The sequence below is a fragment of the Euleptes europaea genome, chromosome 4, assembly GCF_029931775.1.
Source record: "Euleptes europaea isolate rEulEur1 chromosome 4, rEulEur1.hap1, whole genome shotgun sequence".
In the NCBI taxonomy this organism is placed as follows: domain Eukaryota; kingdom Metazoa; phylum Chordata; class Lepidosauria; order Squamata; family Sphaerodactylidae; genus Euleptes; species Euleptes europaea.
Window position 1 is genome coordinate 24834975 of NC_079315.1, and position 16808 is coordinate 24851782.

Consider the following 16808-nt stretch of genomic DNA (forward strand, 5'->3'; position numbering starts at 1 on the left):
AGGAAAAGAGGAAGACCCAACAAGAGATGGATGGACTCAATAAAGCACTGGTTCCCAACCGGGGGTCCGTGGACCCCCAGGGGTCCGCGAGAACTAAATTAAGGACCGCAAAACAAAGTTATAAACCCATAATAAATTAATATTTTCAATTAAAAGTTCTCTATTATAAAAATATATATTCAAATATTATTCTAAGTTTAATGTTTAACTAACAGTTATGATTAAAGTTTATTTTCAAATTCTCAGAATTTTTATTTTGAACCTTGGGGTCCCTGCACCGAACAAAAAAGTCCTAGTGGTCCCTGGTCAAAAAAAGGTTGGGAACCACTGCAATAAAGGAAGCCACAGCCCTCAATTTGCAAGACCTGAGCAAGGCTGTCAAAGATAGGACATTTTGGAGGACTTTCATTCATAGGGTCGCCATGAGTCGGAAGTGGCTTGACGACACTTAACACACACACAAGGTGCTATTGGACTCTTGCTCTTTCCTACTGCTACAGACAGCCTACTCTAACACTGGATGCACTGATCAAGCTCACATTTCCCGCCCCTCCCCCTACCAAAACAGGTTCACGCAGGCGCAGAGCTTGCCGTTAAAAAAAACAAAAACAAGGCTTTTCCCGCCTGCGCACTTCGCGCCCTTGCAGCGCCTTCCGGCTCTTACGAAAGGGGGCGGTTGGGACGGCCGCCGGTCACGAGATCGCTCCCTCGTCATCACGGCGGCGGCGAGCCCCAGCGGGCCAGCCAACCAGCGCGAGGATCCCGCTTAGAGTCGCGCGCGCTCGCAGAGAACGTTCGCCCCCGCTTGGCTCCGCCCCTTCCGCGCGGCTCCTCCCTTCCTCTCTCTCCCCCCCCCCGTCCGCTCTTTCTCCCACCCTCGCGAGCGGAGCCGACCTAGGCCGGAGCCCGCGAGCAGAGGACCCAGGGGGAGGCAGCCTGCGGGGGTAGGCCTTGCCGGGGCCTCCAGCTGAGCCGCCGCCATGCAGATCACGCTGAAGACGCTGCAGCAGCAGACCTTCAAGATAGACATCGATCCTGAGGAGACGGTGCGGCCTGAGGAGGAGGAGGAGGAGGGGGAGATGGTGTCGGGCCTAAGCCTGCGATTTGGACCGGTGGTGGTGGTGGTGGGGATCCCTTGAGGCCTTCAGCTGGAAGGCTCGGCCTTGACGCGCCGGGGCAGTTGCTGCAAGTGGCGGTTGGGGGAAGTTGAGGCCTGCTTCGGGAAGGCCGGGGAAGCGGGAAAAGGGGACGGGGCCTGGGGCTGCGGAGCGCTGGCTGCGGTTGGCTTCCTCCCTCGGCGCCAGCGACTTGGCGCGGGCTGCGAGCCTTTGCGACCGAGTTGGGGGGGGGGCGAGTGGAGGGGAGGCCGCCGTTTCCGCGCGCGCGCTCCTCTCGGTGGGAAGTGGCTCCGGGGGCGCGCGGGTAGGGTCGGCCTGAAACGTGCAAAGCGTTGCAAGAGGGCCTGAGAAGGGGAGGCAAAGGGGGTTTGGGAGGCGGGCGGCGCGCGCGCAGGGCTTTGCCGTGACTCTGCATTATTTCGTTTTGCAGGAGGGGAAGGGGGTGTGCGCGAGCGCGCGCTCCCTCCCTCCCTCCCTCCCTCCCGGGCTGCGTAAGCGAAGAAGGGCCCGGGTGGAGGGAAAAAGGGCAGAGGGTATGTTAGGCTTGGCTTCCTCCTGCTTTCTCCCGAAAGCGGGCTCGTGAAGCCTGTGGTCGTGAGGTTCAGCGCAAGGAAGACTCTGGAAAGCGAATTGGGAGAGGGGGGGGGGTCTTTGCTTTTGATTGCTCCCTGCCCGTATGGTTTTCTGAATTAACTCGCTGGGCGTTTTAGGAGAGCGGGATGTGGCGCGGTGTCACCAGGCGTACTCTTTGCAATGGGAGAGAAGCGCTGTAGTTAAATAGTGAATTTATAGATTTCGAGTCAGTGTGAGCTCTCTTATGCTGGGAAAAGTGGAGGGCAGCAGTGAAAGAGGGAAGACCCAACAAGAGATGGATTGACTCAAAAAGGAGGCCGCAACCCTCAATTTGCAGGATCTGAGCAAGGCTGTCGAAGATAGGACATTTTGGAGGACACTGATACACAGGGTCGCCATGCGTTGGAAGCGACTTGACGGCCCTTAACACACACATGATCTCTTTGGGGGGGGGGTGTTTCTTCCCTGATTATATTATAAAACAGAAGGATGATTGGAAAGCAGAAATGTAGCCTAGATGTGGGTTAAAGGGAGCTTGGTGGTATTACTGGGGGTGTTTCCTCTTTAGGGGAAGTAAGGGGAGTGTTTTGTATTTTATCCTTGATGGCTTCTTCAGATTTGGTCGTATTTTTGCAGAGAGGTTACTAACCTCTAAATGATGTGACACTCCCATTTTTCTTGCTGCTGATATAACACCAGCAGGGCTTGAAGTGTGTCATTAGCTTATTTATTTCTGTATTCAGCTTCTCTGTGTTTCAAAGATCCCATCTTTTCTCTGTGTTTGGCTTTTCCCCCTGAATTTTTTGGTGAAGGACACTTGAATCTGGAGCTTGAAGGAGGTAGGTTATATATAGTCCCATTGGGAATCTATCCTAAGAAGCTTTATATTGCTTTCTTTGAGATGTAATCAAGATGTTCTTTTCCATTGCTGTTTTCTAAACTTGGACAGTTGACTGAAATTCAAGAAAATATCACCTAAGAAAGTAAGTTAAAGGTACATCTTGTGAAAATTTTAAGACCTGATTTACAATAGTCCTAAAACCTTTGGGAAATGAACAAATGAATTAGCAAGCATCTTGTTTGAGTAGACTTCGTTTTTTCCCCACTCAGTTGTCATTTCTTAGTTGGGTAGCATATTTTGCATCAGATCTTCTAAATCTTTTATCTTGGTATACAGCTGTAGGTAAAATAAGTTTAGAGAGTATCTTGGTGTAATGTCCAATAGGACAGCTGTGTGAATGTTTTCCAAGGCCAAACTTAAAAGTAGAATTGTTGGTTAGATACTCCCTTCTGTTGTGCTGCAGAGAAATAACTGGCTGTCATAAAGGGTGGTTTTTCTGTTTTGTATTTGTCAAATTGTTGCACATTATCTGGAGGATTCCAATAATTTTACATTAGGCCAAGAGTCAGGACAACATGCACGTTTACAGGCAGTTGGCTTTGGAACTAACAGTATTTTTCTTAGCTTTGCAAGTCACGAACAAACAATAAGATCTCCAAGCACTACACAGTTTCTCTGCTTAGGAGTCAGGTAGGTGCCTGGATGTTTATGTAGGAGACATAGCATAAATTAATTGGGTAGTCTTGGGCAAGCCACTGTGTCTCTTTCAACCACAATCCTACATGCGTAATATGAGGGTGACTGTGACTTACCCTATAGTGCTGTTGTAAGGATTACTGAAGTTAGGTTTGGATAGTGCTTTAAACAGTTAGTATTTACAGTGCCCTGGCGTTTAGGGAATTGTGTACATTCATACAGTACAGAGTTAATACAGATTTAGATAAAAATTACCTGTTTTGTGATTTATAGATTACTTAGGAGGTATGTGTGGTGCTAAGTGGTGGTGATAATGACATATTGATTTTTAGCCAGTCTTTTTTTTTCTACCTAGGCACATAATTCAAAGCCTCAATTGCAGGCCCTGTGATCTCTTGAACTACCGCGTTTCTCTAAATAGAAGGCGAGAAGGCAATTGTGAAATAGGAAGATTTCTCTTTGGCTCTTTGTACACAAGCAGCAATGCTGTGTAGGGTGACTGAAGTTTCCAGAAGCAAGGCCCAGTAATTACTTGCCAAGTCCCCCACCCCATGAGTTAAAAAATAGATGGGTTGACAACTTCTAAATATTCAGAGTTTGCATAATACAATATATGGCACGTTGCATATATGCTTGACCTTGTATTTCAGAGTTTTTGTCCCTGGTTTATTCTTTTATATAGTCAAAATGTTGTCCTGAGTTTCTTAGTAAGCATGTAATGCCATACTGTGGTTTGGCACTATGTGAGCAAGTTTGAAATGACTGTCAAGAGTTCTGTGTGCTCCAGTTTCAATGCAGTAATTACTCTGCTTTCCTCATTTGTGGATCAGCATAGTTTGCCATTATGCAATTGGTAAACTGTAAATTGTGTGTACCCTGTAACCCAAATATAGAAACCACAATCAAGCCTCGATTTGCAGTTGTGGTTTGCAGGTCATTTGCAATCTGCAGTTTGGGAGGAAGAGGCCAGAATTCAGTCTAGGATGAAGGAGGCTGATGCCTCTAGTGCCAGATTCTTGATTGCCATTGATTTGGCTCAGATGCCAAGTGTTTGATGGTTATTAAGAGATTAAGGTAGGCTTCAATGCCTTTGTATTAAATTCAGATTTCATTATAATCTGGGTTATCTTTTGGAGACATCTAAGAATACCAGTTAAGATAAATTAGTTTTTCTTTTGTTAAAAATATTTTTGGTTCCGTGGGAGCATTAGAGGCACAAAGCTTATTTTTGAATTTTATGCGAAAGATGTTTATGCTTTAATTAAACTGCCAGAATTACTAGCATGAGTTATGAACTTGAAATGTAGCTTTCTGTGGTGGCTGATCTGTGCTTTGCATACAGGTCTCATTCGCAGAGACTGTGTGCAGAGGCTTTAAGCATTACTAGCCACTCCAACAAATGTACCCCTTAGTGGTGCACTACTCAATGCCTTTATTGCCAGGTACAAGTAAGAGGCTATGTTTTGGGATTGAGGTAGTTTGGCTTGTGACCACTCCCAACACATTCTTAAAATGGTCTTCTGGCTAAATTGCTGACAAGATGCAGCATCTTGAAAGAAGGAGCTAGCACCATGAGTTTTAGTTTCAAAGCAAGAGAGAATGTTGGTTGCTGGGATGTCTGCATGTGTGATATTGTTGCTAGCTTTGTAGACTGGGTCTGTTTAACCCGTGCTGTATCTCTATTGCTGTGTTTGCCTCTTGTTTCAGTTCCAGTTATAAATATAGCTGTTTGGATTGTACTTCTCCAGCCTGTGCTGATTCAGTCTTACCTGCAAGGGGTTAATACTATGAATGTCTTAGCCACTGTGTGACACCAGTTTAGACCTATATCCCTGGTTCAGTTCTTTCCTCCATCACTGCTTCACTAAGTTACCATGGGTTACCTCTGACTCAACAACCCATCAGTAAGAAACTTAATTATAACTTGTGCTTCAGGGTTGTTGTAAAGATTGAGGTGAAGTGTTCATCAAGCTCTTTGAACATTCAGAAGTGGTAAATATTACTATTAATAAAAGGACATTATATATAGTGGATTTGATTAGTAATGGGAAACTCAAGAGTTCATATCCCTCCTCAGTGATGAACTTCACTGCGTGATCTTGTGTGTGTCTTTTAGCCTAATCTATTTTGTACTGTTAGGTTTCCTTGGCTTCTTGAAGGGAGGGCAGGATACTCAGTTCTTAACACTTTTAATTATCGTATCAGCTTCGTATTGGTAGAAACTATTGACATTTAACTGTTGGTGATTAGACTATTTTCTGTTGATTATTGTATTTTTCAAACCTATATTCTCTATTTAGTGCTGAAGTATTGGAGAAATAGGCATGAAGAACGTGTAGTTTCTTGACAGTTTCCTGTCTGAATTAACAAACAGTAGCAGTTTACCTCATTCATTGCTTCTCTGGGCCTGTTTCCTGTATCTGGGAGAAGTTCTGTAATTGAAGACACAAGTTGGATATTCCAGTTTGTCTGGTAACTTGAGCATTTAGCTGAAGCTTGTAATTAGTCATTTGTCTGGTTGCCTTTATTAAATACGGTGGCCTCCAGTGGTCACACAAATCCCCATTGCAATTATAAAGACTGTGCAAGGCACTCTTTTAGCAGACCATTTAGTACTTCCTTGGAAAGTGATTGCAAAGCTGCTGTTACTGAAATAAATAATTTCAGCTTTTTGCTTTAGTGAAGAAAGTGGGTGGGTGGTGTTGGGTTAATGTAGCAGGTGGTTGCTAACCATCCCCAAACCTTTTGGTTTACAGAGGCTACTGCTGCTAGCTTTCGTCAGTCAGAGTTTACTTCCTCAGATACATGCTCCCACTGAGAAGCTTATACTGGAATAAATTTTATTGGACTTTAAGGTGCCATGGAACTTCTGCTGTAGATGGCTACACATCTGGAATTATTATCCTAAAATATACAGCATCTGGACAATTGCCCCACTCTTAAGGAACCAGCGCAACATCTGTAGCCAGCATAACTTACACTGTCCTTCTGTCTAGGACAGGCCTTGACAAATTTTCTTTTGTTCTCAGAGCAAGGTTCACGTTTCAGCCTTCATGGTTTTCTTTTTTAATGACCATATATTCTAGCTATTGTTGCTACTAAACTTAATCCTAAACCCTACAGAAAGCAACTAGTTAAGAAATTATTTAAATTTTTTTAAAGAAATCTTTAAAAAAATGTTTCATCTTTCACCATTGAATGGCATAAAATTAGCATATAAATAAGCAGTGATAAGAACTTCCATGCTCATGTATTTTTGTCATGCTGCAAGTGTTCTGATGTAGAATAATAAATAAGCTTTGTGCTTCTGTGTATTACCAAAAGATACTGATAGTCGTTGGAAATACTAGGCACCACAGTGAAATTGCTTAGTGCTTGGTGTCTTGATTTCGGGGGCTTGTTGAGCCCTGATCTAGGAAATATTTTTTTCTTCTCATAATGGGCACAACTTAAAATCACTTTGCAAAATGGTGCAGGGTTGACATTAAAGAATCTCATGTTAATTTTTGGTTCTTTAATCAAGCCTATATGTGTTCTGATATTTTTTAGGTTGATTTAATGATGAGCGGGTCCTGTGGTCTGTAAGAGGGATGTAACACCTATAATTGCAAGTATTTGTCCTCACAGCTTTGGAGTTCTTGATCCAGTGTTGTAATTGGCTTTTCAAGTTGCTACAGTAACTCGTGATATTTGGTACCAACCCTCCCATCTGGTGAGAAGATTTGCTCTCTTCTTTTTATTTGGACCCGTGGCTGTCATTTCTTCAAAAAACATTGCTTTTTGAGTCCATGGCAGCACATTGCACTGGTTTTTATCTGTCTTCAGTGGTTTTCTTGTCTTCTAGACACAATTACTGTGTTTACTTATAAAATGCTAACACTGTGTTGTTATGGTCTCTTGGAATGGCTGGAAAAAAAACCTTTGTCATTCTATTCTTATGCCAAGTTCTGACAAGTGCGGTGTGCTTAAGGTATTTTCAAAATCTGCTTCACAACTTTGGAATTCTGTTTGGGCAATCTGCTGTTGCTAAAAACTGGAGCAACTTGGTTTGGCTTTTGGTAGTGAAGGGATAAGGGGTGTAAGGTTAAAGCATATGTTGCCACTTAGATATTTTATTGTTTTCATATCTCAGGATCAGCTGGGGAGTGTGGTGTATTGTTTTCTATATCTCAGTGTTCTGATACTGAGTATCAAAGGTATTGTCACAAAACATTCATTTGCAGAAACATGATTCAGTGTTAGGTAAAATTAGTATAGGCTTTCTAAATATCATGGGTTGCATCATTTCTACTTGCAGAAGACATTTCTGCCTATGGGAAGGCTGATTTCAGTGATTTCCCTCTCCAGTTACAGACTCTCACTTTCCCTCTTGCTGTTCTCTGGGGTACACTGTTCAGAGGGCATAGTGCAGGGGTCGCAAAAGCGCAGCTCCTGAGCCCCAAGTGGCCCTTTGGGCCCCTGAGTGCGGCTCTTCCCACGTACGGAAGCAGCGCCCTAGGCCGGCTGAAGCAGCGGGAGGGTCTCTGAGAGAGGAAGGAGTGGCCCTTCCTCCTTCTCGCCCCAGAGCCGTCCCCTCCTCCCACCATGGTGGCGGTGGCTGGAGAACGACAAGAGCCCCTCAGCTGCCACCCCTCCGTCTTTTCTTGCCGCCCGGCTGCGTGCCTTGGTTTGGCAGAGAGGGGGCTCCTCCCTCCCCCTTCCTTCTCTCCACCATGAGGCGTGAGGCGTGGCTGTCCAGTCCTCGTTTCGGCCGCCGCCGCCTTCCCTCCTCTGTCTCTATGGGCGACCTCTCACCCCCCCACTTCCTCCTCCTCCTGTTGGCTCTGCCTGGCCCCGGCGGGGGCGACGATGCTTCCTGGGCCAGGACTGAGCTTGCTTCGCCCTCCCCGCGCCTCAGACTGAGAGTTTGGAGGCAGTCCGGCGCATCGCCTTCCTGCCCCCTGCGCAGGCCGTGTCTTGCCCGGCCGGGATCTTGCGGGGGAACTTCCAGGGCGGGGGGCCGATTTCACGCCTTAATCACCAGCCCACTTGGAAGGGGTAAACTCTCCTCCTCGTCCCCCTCAGGCGGCTCCCAAAAGTCCAGCTCCAGGCTGCCTTTCTTCCCCAGTTCCTTCCTTCTCTTTCCTTTCCCAATTCCTTCCTTTCTTTCTGTCCCTCCCCCACTCTTCCTTCCATCCTTCCTCCCTTTCATCCTTTCTTCCCCAGTTCCTTCCTTCTCTTTCCTTTCCCCCTTCCTTCCTCTTTCTTTCTCTGTCCCTCCCCCCACTCTTCCTTCCATCCTTCCTCCCTTTCATCCTTTCTTCCCCAGTTCCTTCCTTCTCTTTCCTTTCCCAGTTCCTTCCTTCCTCTCTGTCCCCCCCACTCTTCCTTCCATCCTTCCTCCCTTTCATCCTTTCTTCCCCAGTTCTTTCCTTCTCTTTCCTTTCCCAGTTCCTTCCTTCCTTCCTCTTTCTCCATCCCTCCCCCTTTTTCTTTCTTCCTTCTTTCCTTTCCCAGTTCCTTCCTTCCTTTCTCCATTCCTCCCCCTTCCTTCCTCTACTAGCGTTTGCTGTTCTTTCCCTTTTCGGTTCTACATATTCACGCAAACAATCTTTTTCAAGCATGAACCTTATCAAGAGTAAATTGAGAAGTCATCTTATTGATGAGAACCTGGAATCATGCCTAAAATTAAAAACAACAACATACAAACCTGATTTACCCAAACTTTCCAAGGAGATGCAAGGCCATTGTTCACTTTTAAGTGTTTGTCAGTCATTGTCATGATTTAATTTTATGGATACCTTACTTACAGTTTAATTTTTATCAATAAATAAAATCATTATAAAGTATGATATCAAGTTTTTTTAGGTTCATCAGCCTACATATGCTCGGGGGTACTGTGTATTTCAAAATGTAACCTGTGAGTAAGAACAATTTACCATCCTTGTGGGATGTACAGGCTCTACAGTAAAGATGTAGGTAGAGCATTGAGTAGCTGGTCAAGTGTTTGTAAAATTGCCATTATTTGGCTCTAAAGGATTCACATATATGGAACATATGCACTAGAGTAAGAGCCTGGGCTTCTTGAAGAATTTCTCTGGTAACCCAAAGGCACAAACGGACAACAAAAAGCACTTACAGATCATTGCTTCTTTTTGTAACTGAGTCTGAGCAAAAACATTACACCACACCTGTGAGTTGGTAATTTTTATCTTGATTGTCTACTTGGATATTTATATGTAAATACACTTTTGTAATATAATGCAGACCTTTTGTGGCACACGATATTGTATCGGACTTGTCAAAACCCTAGCAAAGATGAAGGGCCAACTTCCCCCCTCCCATAGAAAAGCAGTGTTGTTTAATTACTTGTAAGGTTAAATGAGGAACTTTTTTTCTACTATGGCTACCTATGTGTTTCTGCAACCAAAGAATAGCAGCCTGCAGTATTCCATCTTGGATGTGAAAATAGTTACACCTAGCCATAAACAGGCTTCCTGGTTTTTGGTGCACAGAACAGAAGAAGAATGAACCTTGGATTACTTACTATGAAGGTTCCTTCTGCACTGAGGTAAGGAGGGCATCTTGAAATGGGTGGTTCCTACTGGTTGCTCAGGGAGGCAGGAACCAATCTTCAACTTCCTGTCTCCTGGAAGGGAATTGCCCTCTCGTCTTCATTTTGAAGACTTTCCAAGCCAGCGTGGTGTAGTGATTAAGAGCGGTGGTTTGGACCGTGGAGTCTGATGTGGAGACCCGGGTTTGATTCCCCACTCCTCCACATGAGCGGCGGAGGCTAATCTGGTGAACCGGATTTGTTTTCCCACTCCTACACAAGAAGCCAGCTGGGTGACCTTGGGCAAGTCACATTCTCTCAGCTTCACCTACCACACAGGGTGTCTTTTGTGGGGAGGAAAAGGTGATTGTAAGCTGGTTTGAGTCTCCCTTAAGTGGAAGAGAAAGTAGGCATATAAAAACCAACCTCCTCCTCCTTGAGACAGGAAGGAACCAGAAGGCACACAGAACTAGAAAAACAGAACAGGTGGCAACAAGTTAAATGGAATAGAGTGAAGACAATAGGACTGTAGAGAATCACTAAATTGTCCTAAGTGGAGAGATAACTGTTGTAGTACAGTTTGAATGTAGTGGCAGCAGGATGTTGAGTTGTTTGAGATACTAGAACACGGGGTCATCTGCTGAAGCTGGAGGGTAAGAAATTCAAAACAGATAAAATGAAGTATTTTTTCACACAATACATAGTTAAATTGTGGAACTTCCTGCCCCAAAACGTGGTGATGGCTGCCAACTTGGAAGGCTTTAAGAGGGGAGTGGACATGTTAATGGAGGAAAGGGGTATTCTCTTCTCTGAGGATCAGAGGACATCTGATCAGCAGACAGGTCGCGGCCATAGCCACTGTACTCACCCATCTAGATGGCTACCCCACGACTCGACACCCTCACGTCACCACCTTCCTAAAAGGGGTTTCCTACATATCTCCGCCTACTGTACACAGGTTCCCTACCTGGCGTCTGAACTTAGTTCTAAACGCCCTGACTAAACCACCGTTCGAACCTTTGAGAGAGGTTGCCTTAGCCTTCCTACGTATGAAGGTTCTTTTTCTCGTCGCAGTCACCTCAGCGAGACGAGTTTCGGAGTTGGGTGCTCTATCTTCCAGGGACAGCCTTTGCGTATTCCACGCAGACAATTTGGTCCTTAGGCCGGACCCAACTTTTATACCAAAGGTGAACTCCGGTTTTCACAGGCAACAAGAGCTAATCTTACCATCTTTTTGCCCCAATCCGACTCATCCAAGAGAAAAGAACTGGCACACCTTGGATCTGAGGAGAGCACTCCGAATTTATCTTAAGCGGACTAAGCCCTTCAGACGCTCGGAGGCCCTTTTTGTGTCAATTTCTCCACCCAACAAGGGATCCAAGATGTCTAATCCAAGCATTAGCAAGTGCCTCAAACAATGCATTCAACTCTGCTACAAACATTCTGGCATGTCCTCTCCGCAGGGGATTACAGCGCACTCGGTGCGTAGCGCAGCGACTTCAGCGGCCTTTGATGCGCAAGCATCAGTGGAAGAAATCTGCAGAGCGGCCACTTGGTCAAGCCCCTTCACATTCGTCAGGCACTACAAAATCAACACCTATGCCTCTGCGGATGCGGCCTTTCGGAGAAAAGTCCTGCAGCAAGTAGCGAAGGATCGTTAATCCCACCCAGATAACACAGCTTTTGAAAATCCCGCTGATCAGATGTCCTCTGATCCTCAGAAGAGAACGGAGCCTTGGCTTACCTGTGAGGGCTCCTTCTTTCTCTGAGGGAAGAGGACATCTTGCCCACCCAGGGTGAAGAATATTAATAAAAGGATCATGATGCGCTAACTTCAAAAGTATAGTAACCATCCACTCTGTCCTGAGTGTTATTACCCAATGTTCTAACAATCACTGTTTTTTCACGTTACGTTACCTGTTGTTACGTATTTACAGCCAATTATTCTTGCATGTTTTTCTGCATTACGTGTTATGTTATTGTATTACGTGTTATGTGCTTCCTGTCTCTTTTCACTGCTATGGAAGTCCTCGAATTGACAGTTCAGGGCAGGCAGCAAAAGGTTTAATATCCTGCCTCTCCCTGAGCATAGGAAAAGGAAGCATCCAGACTGCTGGACTTGATGGGCCTTGGTCTGATCCAGCAGGGCTTTTATTATGTTCTTAAGTGAGAATTGCAGAGTGTTTTGTAATAAGCTTCTGATGAGGCAAGAAAAAGTATTTTTGTTGGTTCAGCATTCCCCTTTTAGTATGATTTTGGGACTAGGGTGGAAATGACTTTTCAGCTGCTTGAAACTGGGCACTCCCAGTATGGGGGTTCCCTCTGAATAGTTGGTGACTATGTACTGGATGGATTACTTGAAGTATGTTAAGCCATTTATATTTTTCTATTTTATTTTCATATTTCTAGCCCGCCCTCCCCCGGCCGGGCTCAGGGCGGGTTACAACATTAAAATTTCCAATATAACAATAAATATATGAAACTTATGATAAACTTATTCTGGCATTTTACAGGCACTAAAACATTAGGATTTGACTCTTGTAGCTTCATCTTGGCTTTGGTGAAATCTATCCAATTTGCCACTTTAGTTCCAACTTTTTTGTGAGTGTGGAGTTGAGTACTTTTTCAGACCTGCTGCAGTTTTAGTACTAAATACATGTCCCCTTTTAAAGAGTGGGCTTGTCAATATCCTGTGCCTATCTGGCTAGGGTGCTTAAGTTGCTAAAATGTTTGTAGTTGGTTGACTCATTAATATAGTTGAGCTGCTTACTCAAGCACATCCTTAACCACTTTAAGTTTCCTTTAAGCATTTACTTAATATGGACTGGAGACAGAACTGTGGAAACGTCTTCTGTGGGGATGTCCAGAATCCATGCAGGCTGTTTCTGCATCAGTTTGATCATGAGAGGTCTCTTGGGTACTCTTGGAAGCACATGGAGGAGAGTAAAACCTGTTTTGCTGGATGGTTTGCTACTTCAGCAATAAAGTAACTGACAATTCTCTTCCTGTTGTCAGGGATGAAACCTGATTGCTGAAGATGGTCTTATGTAGGCACTTTCCAGAACGGCACTTGAGAAGTGGCTTTCACCGAACTGAAATACGAATTATTCAAAAGCCTCATAAGCTCCCAGAAGCAGAAACCTGAAATTGTTTGAATAGTTCTTTACTTCATATGCCTTAGTGTTAGGTGGTCTGTTTCAGTGTCAGGTGCCTGCAGTTATGGCTACAGAATTAGGTGTGGATGTGAGTTCAAATCTCCGCTTAGCCACAAATCTTGACTAGTTTACAGTGAATTTCTGTTGTCTTTGCTGCACTCTTGTAACTTTAGTATAGCTGGTATCCTACACATTCCCAGCAGCAAAATGGAAAGGGAAGTCAGTATTGCTTTGGATGGAGCCTGCAACACCAGTGAAACCACAAGCCTGGTACGATATAATGATGCCCCATATTAAGCTGTGAGGCATATATGGCAGTAATGTTATCTTACCCCACCACATAAACACAACACTTCCTGGAAGTTACAAACTCACCCCAGTAAGTTCACCAGTATGACTCCCTGTGGTGAGGAAGCAGGAGCCTGTAACTATACCTCCAGCATTTCTGCAGATGGAAATTTAAATCCTTCACCACATGCAGCCCGCAGTTTGGAGAGAAAATGCAGAGATGGAAGGACGAGCATTTTGAGTACGTCATCCAGCCAGCTTCAACAGCTCACTTGGGAGGAAGGTGCATGAAGAGCTTGCTGGTTCAAGCAGGCCACAACTCATTGTCTGGGAAAGGGAGCAGTGCTGCTGGGAGGGGAAGGGGACTGTACACTTACAGGGTATATCCCCTGTGACTTCTGTGATAGCTTGGTGGGATGGAGCATTGTAATAGGAAAGAGGAACGAGTGTTCCAGGTCCTGCTGTGGAGAATGCTGTCTTTTTGATTGCCTGCTGGGATAACAATAGAAATACAGCAAAAGAAAATATCCCATCCCACATGGCAGTGCTATTGTCAACACATCCAAAAGAACTGAGAGAAGGACTCATTATGGAGCAATTGTAATTCCTCCTTCATCTGCCTTCACTGTGAAAGCAGCTGTATATGCCAAGTGAGTAAATCTCATTGAACTCAGTGGAACTTCTGGGTAAACATTTTCAGGATTTCTACTTCAAGTTGCATATGTAGTCTGAATATTCAGGAAATAGTTTCAGATTTTTGTTAAAACGTTTTATCCCTTTTTCATTCCAGCCTTTACATCAGGGAAGTGTGAAATTTTGGAACAGCATAGGTTCAGCATGCATGAGATCTCATATTCAAGCTGTCTAGCAAAGAGGCTTAGCAGATACCCTCAAGCACATCTGAGCAAGTGCACTGCCAAAGCCAATCATACCACTTAGTTCAGCCTATCCTCTTTGAAGCTGGTGCCCACCAGTTTGCTTCCTGACACCTTTATCCCTGCCCAAGTTCCCTTTTCAGTCCTTTCATACCCTCTCATTTGATATTTTTCTTGGTCACCTTTCATATTCTTTCCCCTTTCTTTGCCCTCTTTCTCGTTCCTTCTTCCATATGCATGCCACTTCTCTACCTGAGGCATGCTAAAGACAGTGGGATGGAGAGGAGGGGCAGGCTCCATCTATCGCCTGAGCTTGTAGCTTGGCTGCATTTGTTCATGAAGGGCATGTGTTTGCTTGAAACTAAGGGCATAACTACATGATGCACCTAACATGTACCAGACCACAGGTGCATGATTGTACTTTCAGTCAGATGTGCATTGGGGGAAACTAATTTTTCCTGCGAGGACGGAGGAGAAGCACCCAGTTCTCGCTCTGGAGGAGGGCATCTTCATGATGGGTGTTTACCTTCCTTTGCTCTGGGAGGCAGGAACAAAACTTTGACTTCCTGTCTCCTGAGGGAAAGCCCCCTTTCCCTCCCACCCCACTTTCGCCATCAGAAAAGGTGGTAGAGGGGCTTCCCCCCTTTTCTCTGGGTCCACATATTCTTTCTATTATGGATAGGTTCCAGCGTGTGTTAGATATTTAGTAATGTGTGATCATAAGTGGGATTAGTGAAATGTCTTTCACGTGGGGTTGACTTAAATCATTGGTTTAAGTTGCCGAGAGAAGGCTGTATTTTAAATCAAATTTCCTGTTTTGTGACTGATACATATCATGCTAAATTTTTTTGTAACAGTTCAAACACGTTTGCTTGCAACCTTTTTACTACCTGGGAACATAATTGAAGGCCTCTGGTCATGCAACCTCATAGTCTTTTGCACTATAGAGTGTATCTGTTCAGAATCAGGGGAGCAGTTGTGAAACTCCGGATTGTCTCATTGCACATGCAGCGATGCTTGAAGATTTAAAGGCCCAGAGAATTCCAGAGGCAAGACGTGATAGTCACTAGGAAAAAAGTATCTCCATGAGGTGGAAAATATATATAATACTTGTCTGGCAATTGAATATGCTGTATTGTAGTGTGCAAATTATGGATCTTGTCATGCCTGTAATACTTGACCTTCCAGCAAATATTTTTGCAGCCAGTTCATTTCTTTTACATAGAAAACATATACATTTAATAGAAGATGTATGACATTTTGTTCTAACTAGAATTGCTTGTTTATAGGTAAAAGCACTGAAAGAGAAGATTGAATCAGAAAAAGGGAAAGATGCTTTTCCTGTAGCGGGCCAAAAATTAATATATGCAGGTAATGTGCTTTCATGTGAAGATTATTTTTTTTATAATGGTAAGCACCTCAGGCAAACTAATGATGCACCAAGTAAATGATATAACACTTGTATAGCTTTATGCACTATGTAAAGTTCTTCTTCTGATGAATACAGAAGACATTTTAGAATGTCGGTGGCTTTGTTAGAATTATGCTATAACAGAACTCATTGAAGATGCTGCTTGATTAACTTGTATGCATAGAAAAAGTTCCTTTTAATGTAGTAGAATTTTCAAGGGAGCATGCATAGGATTGGGCTGCTCCTTCATCACTGAAGATTGTTGAAATATTACAGAAAAGGCAAGTACAGTTTAGTCTATCTTTAATCGGCATATTTCATGCAGTGTGGAAATGGGCAGAAATACAGCTTACCCAAGTACCTTAATTTTTGAAAAGGTACTGCCGATTAAACTAGTAAAGTAAAGCCGGGTTTCTTTTCTATTTCTAGGCCGTAGATTAAGGGGGGAAATCAACAAATATTAAGCAACCTTTGAAGGATTAATTCACAATAGATTCAACTAGAGATGTAACATTTCTAGAATTTTTGAAGCTGCTGGGAGGGGAACCATTTTCCTTCGGTTAGAAAGCAGACATTTTGGGAGAAAACTGAAATATATGCAATGATTTCTCATCAAACCTAAACCTCTTTTACTGATTTAACACTATAATATGCATAATTTATAACATACCAAACCATACTGTTTGGGATATTTATGGAATTTTGAAGTATAAATACCAGTTTTCTATAAGAAAAATTGCAGATTTAACCAGTATTTGAAAAAAATTGTAAATTGCTCTACTGTATAATGACAATGCATTTATCATAATTTTGACATCTAAGAGAGAAAATATAAAACTGGAAAGTAGAAAACAATTTCTGTTGTGGAATGAAAGAGCATTATGTCTGCAGAAACATAGTGATACAGCCATAATATGTAGGGTTACCAGCATGTTTAGGATATCAAGTTACACTTTATAACATGGAAAGCACTAACATTTTTATTGCATTATCATTAAACACATGCTGAAATTATTCACATTTAAACAAACATTCTTGAAATTATGTTGTATATGCTTACACTGTATGTAAAAATTACAATTAATCATTTAGATTCTTACTCAAAATATATAGTACGAAAATCTTTATATAAAACTTTGCTTTATACCTTTATCTCATTCCAAAAGAGAGACTTGTTTGCAAAAGATTATTTCGTTGTTCCCAAAATTTCCCATTTGTAAAGATCAGGGAGGGTGAACAGACTGTTTTTTCCAAACTTTTCTGGGGGCCCCAGCTTTCATCTCTAGATCTGACAACTAGGTATTCAGAGCTTGTTGAGC

The 16808-nt window shown here is 43.6% G+C and overlaps 1 protein-coding gene across 2 annotated transcripts in view; it reads left to right on the plus strand.

Moving 5' to 3' along the window:
- The first annotated feature begins 947 nt into the window (after window positions 1–947).
- RAD23B (RAD23 homolog B, nucleotide excision repair protein) overlaps window positions 948–16808 on the plus strand; it is a 39255-nt gene continuing 23394 nt past the window's right edge. For both annotated transcript variants that reach the window (XM_056848832.1, XM_056848831.1), the window contains exons 1-2: window positions 948–1046; window positions 15368–15449. In XM_056848832.1, coding sequence (XP_056704810.1) covers window positions 981–1046; window positions 15368–15449 — 148 coding nt within the window. In that variant the 5' untranslated portion in view covers window positions 948–980. The remainder of the gene's footprint in view (window positions 1047–15367; window positions 15450–16808) is intronic.